Raw genomic sequence first — 23108 nt, forward strand, 5'->3', positions numbered from 1 at the left:
AGGCAGGCAGTATACATCTGCTACTTTACACAGCTCCCGCAAACTACTATCCATTTTCATGGAAAGGAGGCCTGAATAATTTTATTTTTTTTCCAAGCAGAATTAGAGTCCTGCATTTCCCACTCCAGTGTGGTGTCACATTGCCCTATGGTTGGGGGCGGAGCAGCTTACTCTGCAATCATCCCCGACCATCATGCTTCAGTACACGGGAAAATGAATGTCAGCCACATTATTGTTCAGGACTGGAAAAAATGAGGCCGTCCCAGCGCTTAACTGTCTCTGTTCTCTTTCTGCTTCCTTTTAGCCCAAGAACAGCAACATTTGATACACACCAACCAGGCTGAAAGTCATACAGCTGTTGGCAGAGGAGTAGCTGAGCAGCAGCAGCAAGACTGTGGTGACCCAGGTCATAGACTGTAATTGCTATCATCTCTAACCCAATTATTGCCAGTGCTATTTATTACAACTTCTAAGCAAGAAATCTCTTAGCTGTCAAATGATTGATGGTGACACATTAGCATACTTCTCAGTCCTTTTCTACTGGTGCTGGATGTTGGGAGAAATTGTGGATAAGCTATAATAGGTACTGAAAAGACCATGTACAATTATTGAAGCTTTGTGTGCAAACACAGAAGGAATAAAAATGCTATGATATTAGGTTGTAAGGAAACCACAGGTTTCCAAAACAAGACCAAACTTTCGTTCTCCAAAGAGTGCCATTATGGAAGACCCTTGACATGGAAGGAACAACGTATTATTTTAAGGGATCTAAGAAGGCTCTCTTCCATTCATTGATAAGAGATCGCTTAACAGGTGCTGATCCCTAAGAAACGAAATTATGACTAAGAATCAACAAGAACCTCCTGCTGATCCAAAGCTGGCATGTCACATGTTTTTCCATATTTCTAATCAGGTTTTGCCATTTCTTTTAAGCTAAACTTTAGCTCTGACAAACATAAGGTTGGTTGCTGCTTAAAACATCTATTCACTGTGTTTGGCATGGATCTAGTCATACAAAACAAGGCATTCAATTAAGAAATGTCACTTAAAGGGCTGTCTTTAAGAACGCAGCTGAATATCCCCTAACAATGGTATTGTAATTTTTTAAGGGATTGAAATTCAGTATCTTTATAAAAGACCATAACATTCTTGAATTACTGCAATACATGTGTAAAGGGATAGACAGTATTATTGCTATATAAAGTGATTCAAACTAAATTATAAGTCTCTTTATCCTTGATTAATGAATACCTCGGTAAACAATAAAATTCTCAGAACATAGCTACAACTACATACATATATACAGCTGCATATTTTTAATATCGAGGTATTGAATTTGGAAGCAGAAGATGAGCCATCAGCTCTGTAACTGCGAGCAAGTTATTTTGGTTTTCTGCCCCTTTGTTTCTTTTTGAGAGTGTAACAGTAACTCTTTGAAATAATTTTTTTAAAACAGAAAATTCTGAGAAAAGTTAAAACATTTTAGAAATCGAAGCTATTATAATGCTTTTTAGAAATTTCTACACTTAGTCTTAACATTCAAGTTGCCATTTGCTAAATGAATATAGGCTTATATTTTCAAATGTATTAGTGCAAATATAGTTTATTTGAATTACCTTCAAATCTATCATGAAATTTAAGTGATTTTAAATGTATATATATATTTAATTTTTAATTAAAAATTGAAGTGGTTTTAGGCCAGGCACAGTAGCTCATGCCTATAATCCCAGCACTTTGGGAGGCTGAGGCAGGTGGATCATGAGGTCAGAAGATCAAGAACATCCTGGCCTACATGGTGAAACCCCGTCTCTACTAAAATAAAAAATGTTAGCCAGGCATGGTGGTGCCCTCCTGTAGTCCCAGCTACTTGGGAGGCTGAGGCAGGAGAATCTCTTGAACCCGGGAGGCAGAGATTGCAGTGAGCCGACAACATGCCACTGCACTGCAGCCTGGCAACAGAGCGAGACTCGGTCTCAAAAATAAAAAATAAAAAATTAAGTGGTTTTAAATACATATAATTAATTTTTAATTTTTGTGGGTACATAGTAGGTGTATATATTGTTTTGATACAGGTACACAATGTGTAATAATCACATAATGGAGAAGGAGGTATCCAGCCCCTCAAGCATGTATCCTTTCGGTTATGAACAATCCAATTATATTCTCTTAGTTATTTTAAAATGTATAATTAAATTATTATTGACTATAGTCACAACATTGTGCTATTAAATAGTAGGTCTTATTCATTCTTTATTTTGTTCTTCTTTTTTATTTTTATTTATTTATTTATTTACTTATTAATTTTTTTAGAGACAGGGTCTCTCTGTGTCACCCAGGCAGGAGTACAGTGAAGTGATCATGCATCTGGAGCCTCCATCTCCAGAGCTCAACCAGTCCTCCTGCCTCAGGTGCCCAAACAGCTGGGACTACAGGCGTGTGCCACCATGCCTGGTTAATTTTTTGTTTTCTTTACAGAGATGAGGTTTAGCCATGTTGCCCAGGCTAGTCTTGAACCTCTGGGCCAAAGCAGTCCACCTGCCTCAGCCTCCCAAAGTGCTGGGACTACAGCTGTGAGCCACTGTGCCCAGCCTCTAACAAAATTTTTATACTCAAATAAAAAACAAATTTGTATTTATATATTTTTAAACATATATATACACACACACACACACACATATATATTTAATTTTTAATTAAACATTTAAATGGTTTTAGGCTGGGTGTGGTGGCTCACGCCTGTAATCTCAGCACTTTGGGAGGCCAAGGTGGGTGGATTACAAGGTCAGGAGATCAAGAACATCCTGGCCAACATGGTGAAATCCCGTCTCTACTAAATTAGCCGCACGTGGTGGCACACACCTGTAGTCCCAGCTACTTGGGAGGCAGAGGAATCGCTTGCACCTGGGAGATGAACCATTCCACCTCACTCCAATCGGCCATTATCCTTCCCAGCCTCTGATAACCATCCTTCTACTCTCTATCTCCTTGAGTTCAATTGTTATGATGTTTAGATCCCACAAATATGTGAGAACATGTGATATTTGTCTTTCTGTTCCTGGCTTATTTCCCTTAGCATAATGATCTCCAGTTGCATCCATGTTGTTGCTTTGTTTTTAATGGCTGAATAATACTCCATTGTGCATATATACCACATTTTCTTTATCTATTCATCTGTTGATGGTCACGTATATTTCTTCCATATCTTGGCTATTGCTGCGAATAGTGCTGCAAAATACATGAGAGTGTGGATACCTCTTGGATATACTGATTTCCTTTCTTTTGTGTATTTACCTAGCAGTGGGATTGCTAGATCATGTGGTTGTACTAATTTACATTCCTACCAACAGGGTGTGGCGGTTCCCTTTTCTCCACATCCTGGTCAGCATTTGTTATTTCCTATCTTTTGGATATAAGTCATTTTAACTGAGGTGAGATGATATCTCATAGTAGTTTTGGTTTGAGTTTCTCTGATGATCAGTTATGCTAAGCACCTTTTTATATGCCTGTTTGCCATTTGTGTGTCTTCTTTTGAAAATGTCTATTCAAATCTTTTGCCCATTTTTTGATTGGATTATCAGATGTTTTCCTATAGGGTTGTTTGACCTTCATATATATGTTGATTATTTAGTCCCTTGTCAGATGGGTGGTTTGCAAGGATTTTCTCTCATTCTGTGGGTTGTGTCTTGACTCTGTTTGTTGTTTCCTTTGCTGTGCAGAAGCTTTTAAACTTGATGTGATCCCATTTGTCCATTTTTACTTTGAGCATCTGTGGTTGTGGGGTATTACTCAAGAAATTTTTGCCCAGACCAATGTCTTAGAGACTTTCTCCAATGTTTTCTTGTAGGAGTTTCATGTTTTGAGGTCTTAGACTTAAATAGTTAATCCTTTTTTATTTTATTTTTGTGCATGGCAAGAGATAGAGGTCTAGAGTCATTCTTCTGCATATGGACATCCAATTTCCCCAGCACCATTTATTAAAGAGATTGTCTTTTCCCCAGTGTTTGTTCTTGGCACCTTTGTTGAAAATGAGCTCACTGTAGATATGTGGATTTGTTTCTGGGTTCTCTATTCTATTCCATTGGTCTATTTGTTTTTATTCCAGTACCATGCTGTTTTGGTTACTATAGTTCTGTATTATAATTTGAAGTCAGGTAATATGATTCCTCCAGTTGTTCCTTCAGTTGTTCTTTTTGCTTAGGTAAACTTTGGTTATTCTGGGTCTTTTGTTGTTCCAAATAAATTTTAGGATTTTTTTTTTTTTTTTTTTTTTTTTTTGTATTTCTGTGAAGAATGTCATCAGTGTTTTGATAGGGATTGCATTGAATCTGTAGGTTGCTTTGGATAGTATGGACATTTTAACATTATTTATTCTTCCTATCCATGAACATGACATATCTTCAATTTCTTTCATTAGTATTTTATAGTTTTCATTATAGTGATCTTCCACTTCTTTGGTTAATTGAATTCTTATGTATTTAACTTTGTGTGTGGCTACTGTAAATGAGATTACTTTTTTTTCTTTCTCAGTTTATTCACTGTTGGCATATAAAAATGCTACTGAGTTTCATATCTTGGTTTTGTGTCCTGCAATTTTACTGAATTCATTTATCCATTCTAATAGTTTTTTGGTGGAGTCTTCAGGTTTTTCCAAATATAAGGTCATATCATCTGCAAACAAGGATGCTTTGACCCCTTCCTTTCTAATTTGAATGCCCTTTATTTCTTTGTCTTGTCTGATTGCTCTAGCTAGAGCTTCTAGTGCTTTGTTGAAAAACAGTGGTGAAAGTGAGCATCCTTGTTGTGCTCCAGATGATAGAAGAAAGGGGGTTTTAGTTTTTCTCCATTATATGATACAAACTGGCCGGGCGCGGTGGCTCAAGCCTGTAATCCCAGCACTTTGGGAGGCCGAGATGGGTGGATCATGAGGTCAGGAGATCGAGACCATCCTGGCTAACACGGTGAAACCCCGTCTCTACTAAAAAATACAAAAAACTAGCCGGGCACGGTGGCGGGCGCCTGTAGTCCCAGCTACTCGGGAGGCTGAGGCAGGAGAATGGCGTGAACCCGGGAGGCGGAGCTTGCAGTGAGCTGAGATCCGGCCACTGCACTCCAGCCTGGGCGACAGAGCGAGACTCCGTCTCAAAAAAAAAAAAAAAAAAAAAATGATACAAACTATGGGTCAAAATATATTTTTAAATGGTCTCAATTTTCTCTTCTTCTATATGCAGAAGTGATGCGAAAAATGACTGACCAGGTAAACTACCAGGCAAAGAAACTGACACTTCTGCAGAACAAGATTGACAATATTTCTTTGACTGTGAATGACATAAGGAACACTTACTCTTCCCTAGAAGGAAAAGTCAATGAAGATAAAGGCAGAGAATTTCAATCTCTTCTAAAAGGTAAAAATAAAATAAAATAAATTATTCATTCAGTAACACAGGAAGCAAATGATTCATTTTTCTTTTCTTACATCACTTCGAGATCTTTGCTTTAGTCTGGGTGGTATGGAAACCTAAGAAAGATATTTTTTGAATGAGATATAAAATCACTAAAATTCTGAAATAATTTGAAATATCTACATTTTATTATATATACTGAAGTCTTTGAATATTCCATTTGGTTGATAAACATAATGCATCTAATTATAGCCTTACTTATATTCATTTTTAGTTAACGCGAGTCATATTAATTTACTTCCATTGTGTTATCCACTTCAAGAATAAAGATACATTTAGGGGATCAAGACAGCTAGATGCCTGTTTGACTCAATATTAATCTGAAGTGGATCGTTAGCCCCAAAATTTTCTAGGTTATGGTGTAAAATCTACTAAATATATCCTAAAACATTCCAGTTATTATTAATATTTTAAAAAATTTATATATGTGAATAGGCTTTGCCTGAATTTTGTGCTCTTAAAACAGTGGGCTTAAAAGCAGGCTATGTTTCTTTCTGGAGGCTCTACAGGATAATCCATTTTCTGCTAATCCAAGTTGTTGGCAGAACTCATTTTCTTGCAGTTGTAGGACTGAGGTCCCTGTTTTCTTGATGTCTGTAAACTGAGGTCCATTCCCAGCTTCTAGAAGCCACTGCATTTCTTGACTCATAGTCCTCCATCTTTAAAGCCAGCTACATTGTGTTGAGTTCTCTCTGCATCTTTCTGACCATGTGACTCCATTGGACCTACCTGGATAATCAGAAAAATCTCCCTATCTCAAGGCACTTAACTTTAATCACATTTGCCAAGTCCCTTTTGCCATGTAAGATACATATTCACAGATATGGGGAATTAGCATATGGACACCTTGGGGGAAATGGGTGTGTCTTATTCTGCCTGCCACAGAGATTTATGCATAGTGAGTAATTGCTATGAAAGTGTTATACACAGGATAGAATGGGACTACTTGACACTTGCAACAAATCCAATCTAAGGGGACCAGGGAAAGCATCTAGAAGGAGAAACCATCTCGATGTTAACCAGGCAAAAGAGTTTCAGGTAGGGCAAGGATGTTCTAGGCATGCAGTTAGTTTGGTTCCTGGGAGTGTCCCAAATGGGTTTATTGTATGAAACTTGTCTGTTTGCAAGTTTCAGGATTACTGGGTTTTTTCCCTTTGCTTTATTCATTAAAAAACGCAGTGTACAACCCAATTTTTATGATTCACAAGTTATCTTTTCTCTATTGTGGTTCTCAGATTTAAAAAAGACAAATAGGTGGATATTTAATATATCATCTACCAGTACAGACACTTACATAACTCAACAACAATTATGATTTTTTAATCATATAAATAATTGCTGCTACTCAGCCGCTAAAAGAGAGACCTTGTCCTACGTATCTGATATGACCCAACCTTACCAATGCTAAGCATGAGAAGGAAATATTTTTCCCCCTGACGTGACAGCATGAGAAAGAAGTCAAATAGAAACAGTATGTAATTGACTATAACCATCTGAATGAGATTTGTTTAGCAAGAGTTGGTTCTCATGAGCTAAGAGAATTAGCCTGTCACCTGTTTTTTGTGACCTACCAGCCTACTACAAAGATTGTGGCACTGACACAGGAGAAAAATCACACACTCACAGCAACAGTGTTAATAATGAAACTCCCTTCTCAATAGGAGGAATTAATTGTATACTGAGCACAGTCGTTAATTATAAGAACCAGAGGGCTTGAAGTTAATGAATATTCTTACAGGAAACAAAAACTAAACCCACCTGCAAGGTGCTGTGCTTGCCTAGTGAAACCACAGCTTCCTCCCTTGTTTATTTTACATCCAAGGTGAAAAACACTGCTTAATCTGACAGTAGCCATAGAAACTGTTGAAAATCAAATGTCTCAACTCCTTAAGAGGAGGTGGATACCTTAAGAGGCACCTAAATGTTATTAAAAGGCCATACATTCACAGTCACAGAAGGGGCATGCGAAGGTATCTGATACCAAATAAATCTGGTAAGTCACCAAATGTAATATGCTTTTAAGAAAGTGGAAGCATATCAGTCACAGGAAACAGAATCAAATAGAATTAAAACGATATGCCCACTCAAATATTAACATAAAGCACTTTGATATGTTCTTGCAAAATCAGATTCTTGCACAGATGCTTGTTTAGTAACAAATTGTAGGAATGTCATCTGAAAAGCTTCTTATCCCAAAACACATTTTTAAGATAATAATCTGTTTAATGTCTTTTCAGACATTGCTGTGATTTTGCACTCTCTTCAATGTATTTTTCCAAAAAAGTGTTAAAGCATAATAGCTAATTTATATTATTCATTTTCATTTTTTTTCCTAATTATATTGATCAAGCTTTTGTACTGAGTTTTATCTATCTGCAGAGTTTTTGCTTATTGTTACTCTTATTATGGCTTTCAGGTCATGTAGTTTTTTTGTTTGCTGAAGTTAAACATTTATTGTAATTGTTCACAACTAATAAAGTCAATAAAGCTTAAATTTTATTATTTCTTTTAAATTTTGAAAAATTGTAAGGTTATAAAGTCAAAGAAGGTCTAATCTGAACCTTAAATGTTTTATTATATTTCATCAAGTTTTTGACATCAGGAGAATTAGAGTCATTTTTAACTAATGGGAAATGACTAAATGTTCTTATAGAAAGAGTAATATTAATATTACTATTGAATAGTACCTTACACTCAATGATACTTACATATTCTTTTTTAAGACCAGAAGTCTAATTTTCTAAATTTTACTTTCTCTGTATAGCATATAGAATGTACTTCATGAATATTTATTTAATAAATGGGTGACTGGTTAAATGCTAAGCAAAATGTAGAAGATAAAAATATTTTAAAGCCTTTCTGGTGTGATTATCCATGTTATTTGATACAAATGCTAGGACTATTTCTGCATAATTTATCTTAATTGTGGCTAGTCTTTTCTAATTCATTTAGCCTTTTCTTAGTACTTTAAGGCTGTGGTCATTGATTACTATTCCATATTTCATGTTTTGTTTTCTTTTTTCAATTACATACAAATTGATCTTTGGACTTTTAAACTTACTTTAGTTTCCACTAAGTTTATAAAATGTAAAGGAAAATATCTTTTCCATTTTTTTTTTCATCTGGCAACACTGATCTTTATGATGTAGGATTTCCAGAGAAACGTTTATCCATCTAAATTGTAATATTTACAGCTTTGTTTTTGTACAAAGTTGTCAATATCAAAATGCTCAAACATCATTATATTTTAATAATCACTCTTTCACATATTTTATGTAAGTCCCTCATGTATGTTAAGTGCTTTTTAAAACTTACTTACAAAATAGAGACATGTAGAGCCTATTCTTTTAATCCTAGGATGATCTTTCTTTAATAGACTACCTAGTAGCCCTAACTGATGGCAATATCCCATTGTACAGACTTTCCTGTCTAAAATGCTTTGCATTATGTTGTATTTAACATTATAGTCATTGATTATGGTGTTAGTCCATTTTCATATTGCTACAAAAAAAAAAAAAAAAACCTGAGAGAGAGTAATTTATATAGAAAAAGAGGTTTAATGGACTTGGTTCCACGTGGCTGGGGAGACCTCACAATCAAGGCAGAAGGTGAAGAAGGAGCAAAGCCACACCTTACATGGTGGCAGGCAAGAGAGCATGTGCAGGGGAACTGCCCTTTATAAAACCATCAGATCTTGTGAGATTTATTCACTATCATGAAAACAGTATGGGATAAACCCCTCCCCATGATTCAATTATCTCCCAATGGATCCCTCCCATGACATATGGGTATTATGGAAGCAACAATTCAAGATGAGATTTGGGTTGGGACAACGCCAAACCATATTTTTCCATCCCTGGCCCCTTCCAAATCTCATGTCCTCACATTTCAAAACCATCATGCCTTCCCAACAGTCCCCCAAAGTCTTCATTCATTTCAGCATTAACTCAAAAGTCCACAGTCCAAAGCCTCATCTGAGACAAGGCAAGTTCCTTCTGCCTATGAACCTGTAAAATCAAAAGGAAGTTAGTTACTTCCTAGGTACAATGCGGGCACAGGCATTGGGTAAATACACCCATTCTAAATGGGAGAAATTGGCCAAAACAAAGGGGCTACAGGCCTCATGCAAGTCCGAAATCCAGTGGAGCAGTCAAATCTTAAAGCTCCGAAATGATCTCCTTTGACTCCATATCTCATATCCAAGTCACACTGATGGAAGAGGTGGGTCCCCATGGTAGTGGGCAGCTCCACCCCATGGCTTTACAGGGTACAGCCTCTCTCCCAGCTGCTTCCATGGGCTGATGTTGAGTGTCTGTGGCTTTTCCTCATGCACAGTGCAAGCTGTCAGTGAATCTACCATTCTGGGGTCTGCAGGACAGTGGCCCTCCTCTCACAGCTCCACTAGGTAGTGCCCAAGTAGATACTCTGTTTGGGGGGTCCCACCCCACATTTCCCTTCTGCACCACCCTAGCAGAGGTTCTCTATAAAGGCTCTGCCCTAAAGCAGACCTCTGCCAGGATATCCATGTGTTTCTATACATCCTTTGAAATCTAGGCGGAGGTTCTCAAACCTCAAATCTTGACTTTCGTGCATCTGAAAGCCCAATACCACATGTAAGCCACCAAGGCTTGGGGCTTGCACCCTCTGAAGCAATGGCCTGAGCTATGCATTGGTCCCTTTTAGCCATGGCTGGGACACAGAGCACCAAGTCCTGAAACAGCACAATGGAGCAAGGTCCCCATGAAACCATTTTTCCCTCCTAGGCTTCTCGGCTTGTGATGGGAGGCACTGCTTTGAAAACTCTGACATGTCCTGAAGGCATTTTCTCCATTGTCTTGGCAATTAACATTTGGCTCCTTGTTACTTATGCAAATTTCTGCCACCAGCTTGAAGTTCTCCTCAGGAAATTTTTTTTTTTTCTTTTCTAGTTCATCATCAGGCTGCAAATTTTTGAACTTTTATGCTCTGCTTCCCTTTTAAACATAAGCTCCAATTCCAAGCCATATATTTGCGAATTAATAAAACTGAAAAGAGCACCCAAGTGACTTCTTGAACTCTGCTGCTTAGATATTTCTTCTGCCAGATATCTTAAATCATTTCTCTCAAGTTCAAAGTTCCACAGATCTCTAGGGCAGGGGCAAAATATCACCAGCCTCTTTGCTAAAGCATATCAAGAATCACCTTTGCTCCAATTCCCAATATGTTCCTCATCTCCATCTGAGACCACCTAGCCTGGACTTTTTGGTCAAAACCATTCAACAAGTCTCCAGGAAGCTCCAAATTTTCTGACATATTCCTGTCTTCTTCTGAGCCCTCCAAACTATTCCCACCTCTGCCCGTTACCCAGTTCCAAAGTCGCTTCCACATTTTCAGGTGTCTTAATAGCAGTACCTCACTCTACTGATAACCATTCCCCACTCTACTGGTAACAACTATATTAGTCCATTTTTATACTGCTATGAAGAAATACCCAAGACTGGGTAATTTATAAAAAAAAAAAAAGAGGTTTAATGGACTCACAGTTCCATATAGCTAGGGGAGCTTCACGATCGTGGCAGAAGGCGAAGAAAGAGCAAAGCCATGTGTTACATGGCAGCAAGCAAGAGGGTATGTGCAGGGGAACTGCCCTTTATAAAACCATCCGATCTTGTGAGAACTCACTATCTTGAGAATAGCATGGGAAAAACCCACCCCCATGATTCAATTACCTTCCACTGGGTCCCTCTCACAACATGTGGGGATTATGGGAAGTAAGATTCAAGATGAGATTTGGGTGGGGACACAGCCAAGCCATATTAATTATATTTTGAATGTGAATGGACATATCTTCCATTTATGTGTACTTCATCACTAGATATTATAAATATATCTCTAGTATATGTATTTTTTTCTGTTTTCTGTCTTTGTATGCAAGTTTTTTTATATTTTAAATAGTCATTTTCTATTCTAAATAGTTATGAATATTAATAACTGTGAATAGTCCAGTATACTTTTCCTGTTCCTTTTTTTATGCTACGTTTAGAGACTACTGCAATCATGTCTTACGATTAATCCATGTTTTCTAATATTTGAGACAGTACTATGTGTTTCATTACTTGCAAGTTTTCTCTTCTCTTTTTGTTAAAAATTAATGTCATACTATAATAATATGTCAGGTGTATCTTGAATTCCTATTTTCATTGGAGGAAGACTTAATTTTGAAATTCCCAAGCTTCATTATTATTATTTTATTGTTATTATAAACCAGTATTAAATCTTATGAATATTACTTCATTTTTTCCTCATTTGAGAATATCATTAAGATTTTCCCCAGAAGTCAATTTATTAGCTTTTATAAGCTCAAAGCATAAGCTCTGAAACTTAATTACTAGAAACCTAATAACACAGTCATGAGCTAACACCAGGTATTATTTACTAAAGCAGAAAGCCCAAAGCCATTTATTTTCATACAAAACTAAAACTAGACCTAGAATTATTACACACAACAGTGTATTACTGAAGTCAGTAGTAGTTCTCTCATGTCTTTCATCCAAAGGACCTTAGTTTTACGGTTTTATTATGTTCTAGTATGTTTTGCAAGTGATATCTCCTCTCAGATTTATTATTTAAGGAATTGATCACCTTTTGTAAGTTATAGTAATTTTTAAAATTTTATAAGTAAATGTAGTTAAGTGGTATTTTTATTATTACATGTTATTAATGTTTAATTTCAAACTTTTTAATCTTTTTAGAGATGCTTAAAGTCTCATATAATGAAAATTATGTATTATTTATTGTTTCTTTCTCTAGATCTAAAATCAAAAAGCATTAATGTACTGGTAAGAGACACAGTAAGAGAACAATTTAAAATGCTTCAAAATGACATGCAAGACACCGTAGCACAGCTCTTCAAGACTGTATCAAGTCTATCAGAGGACCTTGAAAGCACCAGGCAAATAATTAAAAAAGTTAATGAATCTGTGGTTTCAATAGCAGCCCAGCAAAAGTCTGTTTTAATGCAAGACGATCGGCCCACTTTGACTGATATAGTAGATCTAAGGAATCACATTGTGAATGTAAGGCAAGAAATGACTGTTACATGTGAGAAGCCTATTAAAGAACTAGAAGTAAAGCAGACTCATTTAGAAGGTGCTCTAGAACAGGAACATTCAAGAAGCATTCTGTATTATGAATCCCTCAATAAAACTCTTTCTCAATTGAAGGAAGTACATGAGCAGCTTTTATCCACTGAACAGGTATCAGACCAGAAGAATGTTCCAGCCATTGAGTCACTTAGCAATAATGTCACTGAATACATGTCTACTTTACATGAGAATATAAAGAAGCAGAGTTTGATGATGCTGCAACTGTTTGAAGATTTGCACATTCAAGAAAGCAAGATTAACAATCTCACCATCTCTTTAGAGATGGAGAAAGAGTCTCTCAGAGGTGAATGTGAAGACATGTTATCCAAATGCAGAAATGATTTTAAATTTCAACTTAAGGACACAGAAGAGAATTTACATGTGTTAAACCAAACATTGGCTGAAGTTCTGTTTCCAATGGACAATAAGATGGATCAAATGAGTGAGCAACTAAATGATTTGACTTATGATATGGAGATCCTTCAACCCTTGCTTGAGCAGGGAGCATCACTCAGACAGACAATGACATATGAACAACCAAAGGAAGCAATAGTGACAAGGAAAAAGATAGAAAATCTGACTAGTGCTGTCAATAGTCTAAATTTTATTATCAAAGAACTTACAAAAAGACACAACTTACTTAGAAATGAAGTACAGAGTCGTGATGATACCTTAGAAAGACGTATCAATGAATATGCCTTAGAAATGGAAGATGGCCTAAATAAGACAATGACTATTGTAAATAATGCTATTGATTTCATTCAAGATAACTATGCCCTAAAAGAGACTTTAAGTACTATTAAAGATAATCATGAGGTCCATCATAAATGTACCTCTGATATGGAAACTATTTTGACATTTATTCCTCAGTTCCAACGTCTGAATGATTCTATTCAGATTTTGATCAATGACAATCAGAGATACAACTTTGTTTTGCAAGTTGCCAAGACCCTTGCAGGTATTCCTAGAGATGAGAAACTAAATCAGTCCAACTTCCAAAAGATGTTTCAAATGTTCAATGAAACCACCTCCCAAGTGAGAAATTACCAGCAAAATATGAGTCATTTGGAAGAAAAAATGCTGTTAGCCACCAAGATTTCCAAAAATTTGGAAACTCGGTTGCAAGACATTGAGTCTAAAGTTACCCAGACGCTCATACCTTATTATATTTCACTTAAAAAAGGCAATGTGGTTACAAATGAGAGAGATCAGGCTCTTCAACTGCAAGTATTGAATTCTAGATTTAAGGCATTGGAAGCAAAATCCATCCATCTTTCAAGTAACTTCTTTTTGCTTAACAAAACTCTCCATGAAGTTTTAACAATGTGTCACAATGCTTCTACAAGTGTGTCAGAACTGAATGCTACCATACCTAAGTGGATAAAACGTTCCCTGCCAGATATTCAACTTCTTCAGAAAGGTCTGACAGAATTTGTGGAACCAATAATTCAAATAAAAACTCAAGCTGTCCTCTCTAATTTAACTTGTTGTATAGATCAATCATTGCCTGGTAGTCTGGCAAATGTTGTCAAGTCTAAGAAGCAAGTAAAATCATTGCCGAAGAAAATTAATATGCTTAAGAAACCAACGGTAAATCTTACCACTGTCCTGATAGGCCGGACTCAAAGAAACACAGACAACGTAATATATCCTGGTAAGCTGTTACTGAAAAGTAACTTTTAATCTCTCTTTTTACTTAAATGATATTTAATAGATCTGTACAGTTGAGCAAGACCATTAAATATAAAACAACATACCTGAACTTGGGTAGATAGTCAAGTTGTGAAGATGACTGACATTTAAATCTGAATCTATCTTACAGTATTTTAGGCATCAATACAAAACAAATATTTCTAGTGTATATTTGGCTATAAGTTTCTAAAATTTTTCTGACTAGCCCTCTATAAAATAATTAAATTTGCTCCTATAGAATAATTTGCTTTGTACAAGTAATTAAACAAATCTGTTAAGCAAGGAGATCTTTGATAGACCAGACTTGCTCATTTTGATATGCAATAGGAACTCAGTAAATATCTGTTCAATGATGATCTGATAATGAATGTCCAGGAAATAGATTTGGGTAAATCATAGAAGGTCATCAATGCCAAGCTAAGTGCTTAGACATGATTTTGTAAAGAGTAGGTGTCTGAAAATTTGTATCAGTGGATTGGTTGTGGTAAGAGCTGCAACTCAAAAGCATGAAGCTAGCAATAGTGTATAGTGTGATTGCAGAGGTGATATTAGGGATGTTACTGAATGAATATTGGCAAGAGGCATAGAGGAAGCTCTAAGGCAGATGTGAGAAATGTTGAAAAGCTCCCATAAACAGAAACAGAGGGAGAGTGTCAAGAAAAATGATTTGAGGAACATCAAATCTTGACTCTGATCCTAGCTGTATTAGTAAGTTTCTGAGTTAGTTAATAGCACTAGGTAAAACGTTCACCTCTCTAGGCCTTAGTTTCTTCCTTTTAGGTGATGAGATTGCAATAGGTGATTCACTGAGGTGCTTAGTAGGGATATGCTGAAGATTGCATCACTGTAAAAAAAAACCACGATCTGTTCACAGCCTTAATGCATGACACTTGGAAAAGAGAGAGACCTAGACTTTTCCCATGTTTTGAATTTGGGAAATGACAGAATAGTGGTACCATTAACAGATGTTCTAAACACCAAAGAAGAAGCATGTATTTTGGAAGAAAGAGGAATTGTGTGGTGCATATAAATTGCATAATAGTACCTCTGTATGAAATAAGTGTTTTATGAATATGGTTGTCATATAAGTAATATTGAATAATCTTTTCACAATAAGAATGGCTATTCATTCTTACAAAAAGAAATGGCTGTGTTTTTCTCATATGAGTCTGTTGTTAAATTACAGCCCATTTTAATGAATTTTGTACTTTATTGCTTTTTCATTACAAAGGATGACCATTATTCTAACATAATATGACTCTTATTTAATGTATGTTTTGATAATATTAAAAATAACAATAAGAGTTGAATTCTCTCCACTATTTAAATTAGTATATTTATTTATGACTCCCCCAGATTAATCTGAACTAATAGAACTAATTTTACTTCTGTAGGAACATAGAACAAACTATTTAGACTTATACGTTTCCCAGAGAAAGACAGTAACTAAGATGTTCTTACATTAACAATTTTGGGAAATATAAGGAGTTGTTTTTTCATACTATTTCTATTCTTGGTCTTCACGTGGACACTTTATCATGATCTTCAATTAGCTATACAGCATGTGTGACCATACATCAGGCAAGCTATGCCATTTTTTAAACATATATATATATGCTATTTTTGTAGTAAGTATAAAATTGAAATAGCCTCAAATAAATTGAGGCAAAAACATTTATAGAACATAAGAACTTTTAAACTTTGATAATATAATGAATCCATGTTAGGACCTTATAAAAATTGTATCTAGATACTTGTGATTGACTCAATATTGAGCTTAATAAGCTAATAATAAGAAATAACTCAGTTTTGATTCTTCTTTTCCAATAAGGCTTTGATAACATTGCTTCCTGTTCCTTTATTTACTGAGAATAGAACTTTTTATGTTCCTGTCTACCAAAAATAACTATTAAATAAAAGTTCTTTATTTTAAGTGAAGATACCAATAATGATGTCAAGGTAATAAAGGCCTAATTCCCATGTGCAAGGTAGATATTCATTTTATGCCAGACCGGGCCAGCAACAAAATGTATGGGACCCTTTTAAGTGGGTGCATAGGTTTGCATGCCCATTAAGCCAGCCAGACTTCCATGGGTCATAGAACAGATGTCACTCACTGGGCAGCTCAGCAGGCAAGGGCTATGAAAGATGATGAAACCAATGAACTCAGGCTAAGTTCTCTTGTAAGAATCAAACAATTGCAGAATAAACTACTACTTTTGATACCCTGTTTTATACCAGGAGTGGGACACACTGCTTAAATTTGGCTGTTTCATTTCACCTTTGATATTATATAGGTATTATACAGGCACATTGCTCTCCCACATAACTAAAGCCAGAAGATAATTTATCATCATCTTATGAATCTCAGAGTCATATTATTCAGATTATAGCTGCCATCATTTGCAAAATAAGTACAGTATATAGAAAAAAAGCAATAGAAACAGTGTTTTAATCTTAATTTTAATAACTGATAACTTACTTTGAAGCCTGATAATATTAATACTGTAATAATATGACATTAGTTAGTATTCATTAATATTTACTGTATGTTAGACATTGTGAAAATTCCCAATATTCATAACTTCATTTAACAATACCTGTGAGGTAAGTATTATTATTTATTCTGAAGATGAGTAAACTGACCCTCGGAGACATTAACTCAAGTATCCTGCCTAAGGTAATTCAACTAGTAAGTGATAGAGTTCGGCTTTTGGCCAGCTAGACTCAGGCTCAGTCCTCAACCACATGCTCAGAGAGATTGTAGCGTGTGTTCACATGCCTTTCTCTTCTTTCTGTTTCTGTTTCATGCGTCATATGTTTTTCAGTCTGGCCATATCTGAATATTCCATATGGCCAGAGCTGATATTTTTAGGGAGTCTCTTTTCTTGAAGACCCAAATACTGATAATTTGTTTCTGCACATGAGGAAGTAGAGGTGCTACTTTTCAGTTTGGCTTTTCTGGGATATGGCCAGTGGGTACTTATTGAAAGTCACCATCAAATAGTCACAAGGTTTTCCTTTGCCTGACGAAGAAGGACAAAATTCAGAGTACTCATCCCTGCCACTTCCTTTTGAGCCATTCCTACATTTATTCATGCTAATTCTGATTCCTAGTAGGCCACTGATGATAAGCTATTCTGGTTCAATTGCTAAATACTTGATTTGTTTCTAAACAATATTCTAATAGACACCAAGAGGTTTTTATTTCATCTTTGAAGATTTGTTTGTACAGCAATTGGCAGACTTATCCCTGCAGAGAGCTTTTGGCTGCCTGCCCTTCCAAGAGCAGCTGAATCCTGCCTTAACACAATGTCAGCAGCTCACTGTTGAGCATGTGCACCTCCTGCTTGTAAAACCATTGGCTTTTTATTTCAACTTTTCCCCTAATGTTTACCAATTTAGTCCTCCTTCATAAGCCTCTCTTATTAATAATTATTCCTGTACTCCCAAGAAAGGTTACTTTGTATAAAACATTTGGTAGTGTTTTAAAATGTAATTTAAAAAATTATAATAGATGGGAATATATGCTATTTAAAAGAGAACAAATGAGGATCTAGTGAATATTTACCTGCCTTGTATCACATTGAAAACATTTCTAAATTTTGTGACTCAGCATAGAGGCAATTGTGATGACTAATGAGCCCTGAACTTGGAATCAGGACACCAGGGTTCAAGTCCTGCCTGGCAATGTATTTATTTGTAATAAGTCATTTATTTTTCTAGACCTTTCTTTCCTCATTTATAAAATAAGAATAACATACAAACCTTACAAGCTTATTTTGAGAATCAAGAATATAATCTGCAGATAGTGTATTAAGTTATTGCTATACGATGCAATTTTCTTAGCTATATTCAATGTATATGTTTTTATTTTCTCAACATTTTCACTTAATATTTCCATGCATCAACATAATTTACAAACTTATGGCATTTCATTGTTACTTATTATTACTTTGATAAGTCACTTTGTTTCAAACTCTGCATATGCTTATAACTTAGCTTATGGTTATCATACAACGACAAATCAAAAAGAATAGGATACAAAATATAAAGACACTGTAAAAACATGTACCTTGATAAGCACTGAAAATAAATGTCAAAAAGTGGTTTTCTCCAAGTGATTTTCTACTATTTATGTGATTTTTCTATATTATAAAATATTTTCAAATATACCTCAAGATAACTAATAGGTTATCTTCTGTACAAAATGGCTGAATATAAGCCAGTTAAATTTTGAAAGCTATCTGCTTCAATTTAGAATTTATGATGTGTTTTAGAAGTCCCCCAAAAGCAAGTATGCATTTTGTAATTCAATAGAAGCGCTCTTAGGATCTGGTGCATCTATAGTGTTCACAGCTGTGGTTTATTAGGGCAAAAAGTTCATAATAGGATCAGCTAAGGAAAAAGATACAAGCTGAGTCTGGGGAAATTTAGGCGCAGCACTTTTTATGTTTATCCCTCCCATGATGGACAGCATTTCTGTGTGCTCTTTTTTTCTAGCCACATACACATACACAAAATTAGTAACACGTGTACATTAATTCTGCCCAGACACGCCCATCAGATACTCAGCACCCAAGAGTTCTACTGGGGGCTGGTCACATTAGCATCCTCTGCCTAGGACATACCAAAACCCCAGACTCTCAGAAGGGAAGCAGATATTCAGCATAAGCCATATTGTTTGTACAGAGAGTCTGGGCATGGTGAATGACACTTATCAGTTAGGGAATGGAGAGAAGTCAAGTTCCCAGATGCTAACCAACGGTAAAACCTTCCAAGTAGGCCTTTCTAAAGATAGCAGTCTCTGGCCTGCTCTGTTCACTCTTTTCTGCAGATTATCTTAAAGATATTCTTTGTGTCAGAATTGGTTAGGAGGCCTGTCTGCTGGGGATGGCCTCCCCAGTTTGTGTCAATAAAACATACCAGTGTTGAAGGGAATAGTAAATGAACTCCTTTTTGTTCATGGCTCTCTGTGAGAAGAACAGACTCCCCCAGATTTCCATATGATTCCCTTCATAAGGAAGGATGATGACAGCTAAAGAGTGAATGCTGACGAAATTGACAACCTTTTCCGTCACCTTGTCCTCAGTAAAGTAGCCAGGCTATCTAAGGCGCACAGTCAGAAACCCAGACGTTTAATGATCACATTCTCTGAACCAGAATTTCTAACATTTGCTCTGACATGAAAAAGGAAATGGGAAGGAATTCCAGGTTCCATTTACACAGTCACTGCATATGCTTGGGTTCTTTCCCAAGCAAGAATCACAGGAGCTGTTTCCCAACAATAGACGATTTCTTTGACACCAAGGATTTGAAACGAATTTTGATTCTTGTCTGTAAATGAAATGCAATAAACATATATTTTTGTACTGGTCATTAACTATATTATGAATTTAAAATTGTACACAATAGTATTATTTTGTAACTTATTATCAAACATGAAAAGGAAGGTGCCAGGATTATTAAATGACAGATTGTAAATTTGCTATGGAATGATCTAAGTGAACATGATATTTTCATCCTGACAAAAATCACAGCATAGAAATAATAGCTGTGTCATATATTAACTGCATATGAAGTCTGAAAAACATACTTTAACTTTTTAATTGCCAGTTTTACTATACATAGATTAAAATGGGCTCTCCAAAGAAATAATAATTATTTTAGGATAAAAACCTAATTTGAACTTTTTAATTCTGATTATGTTGACAGCATTGTTTTAGGGGAAAATATCACATGACACTCCATTGATATCAATATTAATAAATCTAAACTCCAGTGTCTTTACCCTAAAATCAAATTACCAGTGAAATTATGACACAGTGTTTGTAGAAATAAAGCAATCAATGAAAAAAATTATTGCATGTTGTGCCAGAATGATAAAAGTTCTAAACTACACCTATATTTTTACTTTTTACAAAAATGTAAACAATTGTTTTACAGTTAATCAACCTTCCTTTCAGAACTACTTTCCAGACTTTAAAATCTTAAACAAGTGTTAAGATTTGAAATTTGCGTGGAAATTTAGATTTGAGGGATATTGGCATGAAAGTGGTGTTTGGGAACTCTGGGTGTGGGTGAACTGAGCCAGGGGACTCACGTAAGAGCAGAATCAGAGGAACAGCAACCTCTAAAGCATAACTGGAGAGAGAGAGGTCGGGAGAGAATATCAAGAAGAAACAAAAGAGACAGGAGGATGAGTTCATCTGATGTGGACGCTAGCATATGATTGCATTTTCCAGGCCTGCCAAAATAAATTGGAAGTTATAAAAAATACATAATATCCCAAATCATCATCTGAATAATAATGAGACATCAACACTACCTTTTATATGTAACCTAAACTCAGTGACTTTACTGTCAACTAAGAAATTGCTTGTACACAATCATGTGTACATGTATTTAGTCATTTACTTGAACTAGGAAGTTTGTTTGAAAATGTGAAATTGCAGATTTACCTCAAGAGAATCTTTGTAAAACACCTTCCTAGACGGATGCTACAATAAAGATATAATTTCTATTATTCATGGTCATATTAGCTTAAGATGTTGTGCTAAAACTTTTTAAAGCAGTTTTTGTTTTAGGAGCCAAATGAATTATTTTTAGAATTATGAATTTGATTTGAAAGTTATAATGATTCATAATTGTTCAACTTGATTCAACAAATATTAAGTCCTAAGTGGGATCAAGTTAGAAAGCAAGGCTCTGGCTCAGTAAGCTTTGCAATTTTTTGTTCTAGAAGAATTTGCTAGTGAGGCTGGGAGTGGTGGCTCACCACTGTAATCACAACACTTTGGGAGGCTAAGGTGGGCAGATCACTTGAGGCCAAGAGTTCGAGACCAGCCTGGCCAACCTGGTGAAACCCCATCTCTAATAAAAATACAAAAATTAGCTGGGTGTAGTGGCACATGCCTGTAATCCCAGCTACTAGGGAGGCTGAGGCAGGAGAATAGCTTGAACCCAGGAGGCGGAGGTTTCAGTGAGCCAAGATCGTGCCACTGCACTCCAGCTTGGGTGGCAAAGTGAGATTCCATCTCAAAAAAAAAAAAAATTGATAGTGAAAGATATACCTATAGAGCAGTGTTATGTTCTGTTATATTTTATACTTTTTTGATATTTTGGTACTTGCATATGAATACCATGTTTTTATGAAGCTATTTTGAATGTGAAAGAAACAACACACCACAGCATATTCTAAGTATTATCTAACTTGTATTCGATTTTTGACTTTTGTACAGTTTAAATTTTTTCTCTATTTTAAATAGTGTTGCACTAATAAATTTTTGTGAACATCTCTAATCTTACTTCCTTAAGATAACATCCAAGAAGTAAAATTATTGGTGCAAAGCCCATGCACATTTTAAAAGAATTTGATAAATATTGCCAAGTTTCTCTTCAGAGAGTATCAGTTTACGCTCCCTTAAGCAACTTATGAAAGGGCCGTGTTTTACCTGTGTGCACATAAATACACATGGGCACGTTAACTTTTCCCAAAAAGTTTGTCTAAAAAATTAAAAAATATTTAAATATGAGACTTTTAACAGACAATGATGACACTATCGGTATCTTTTATTTTATCATTTTAATAGTTGTGCAGTTATATCCCATTGTAATTAGGGAAGCATATTTCACAGCTATATGGACGAGGGTTGTTTAGAGGCAGGCAAAGGGGTGTTAAGACTGCTGTAATCATCTAGATATGAGAAAATGAGAGCATCAATTAGAAAAGCTAATGGGGATGGAATGGAAATCAAAGAGCAGGGAGATTACTTTTGGGAAGTTACATTTGGTAAAATAATAAGTTTTATAAACAACAAAAAAGGCGGGATGATGACCTATAATATTCTTAGTGATTTTGAAATCCTAGGTAGGAAATTAAGGGACCTGAAACAATGTGAGTTTATTTGTTTGTGGTATAACTTACATTTAGTTAAATGTACTAATGTTGATAGCTTATGAGGTTTGACAAATACATAGTCATATAACCTTCACTATAATCAAGATGGAGATCAGTTCCATCACCAACCCTAATTTCCTCATGCGCCTTTGTAGTTAAACCCTGTTCTCACTCCCAAGCACTGGCAACCGGTGATCTGTTTTTTTCCCAGACAATTTTATTTTTTCCCGAATATCTAAGAAACAAACTCATACAATATATGTAGGCTTTGGAGTCTGGCTTCTTTCACTTCATGTAACATGTCTGAGATTCATCCGTGTTCTTGCATGTATTCCTTTTTATTTGTAAGTAGTAGATTGTATAAATATACAATTTCTTTATCTATTTACCAGTTGAAGGATCTTTTTTTGGTTGTTTCCAGTCTGGCGTTACTGTGGATAAAACTGCTATAAACATTCACATTCGGATTTTTGTATGAATGTCAGTTTTTGTTTCTCTTTTATAATTATACAGAAGTACCATAGTTTGGTTATAAGATACATAGTTTTAACTTTATAAGGAATGACTAACCACTTGGCATTTCCATGAATAATGTATGAGAATTGCTCCAAATTTTTGCCAGCACTCGACATTGTCAGTATCTTTTATGTTGTTTTAGTAGGTGCATAATTATATCTCATTGCATTGTGGTTTTGTTTTGCATTTTCCTAGTGACTAGGAACACTGAACATATTTTAATGTATTTGCCAGACAATGTTTTTAATTATTCTCTTGATTGATGGTTATGACACTAAATAAAAAGGATAAATCAGTTTATGACATCAAACGAAAACATTTAATTTCATAGGTCATGGCTTAAGATAACAAAATAATAGTTTAACAGCAAGGGATGAAGTAAACCCTTTGGGACAGGTGTAAGATATTTGCTGAAGA

At 35.5% G+C, this 23108-nt stretch overlaps 1 protein-coding gene across 1 annotated transcript in view; it reads left to right on the forward strand.

Annotated features, from left to right (window-relative positions):
- The window catches only part of MMRN1 (multimerin 1), a 59375-nt gene that overhangs the window by 28181 nt on the left and 8086 nt on the right, over positions 1–23108 (forward strand). Inside the window, exons 4-6 of the mRNA XM_015138794.3 lie at positions 305–406; positions 5229–5402; positions 12249–14237. Coding sequence (XP_014994280.3) covers positions 305–406; positions 5229–5402; positions 12249–14237 — 2265 coding nt within the window. The remainder of the gene's footprint in view (positions 1–304; positions 407–5228; positions 5403–12248; positions 14238–23108) is intronic.

The sequence above is a fragment of the Macaca mulatta genome, chromosome 5, assembly GCF_049350105.2.
Source record: "Macaca mulatta isolate MMU2019108-1 chromosome 5, T2T-MMU8v2.0, whole genome shotgun sequence".
Taxonomy (NCBI): domain Eukaryota; kingdom Metazoa; phylum Chordata; class Mammalia; order Primates; family Cercopithecidae; genus Macaca; species Macaca mulatta.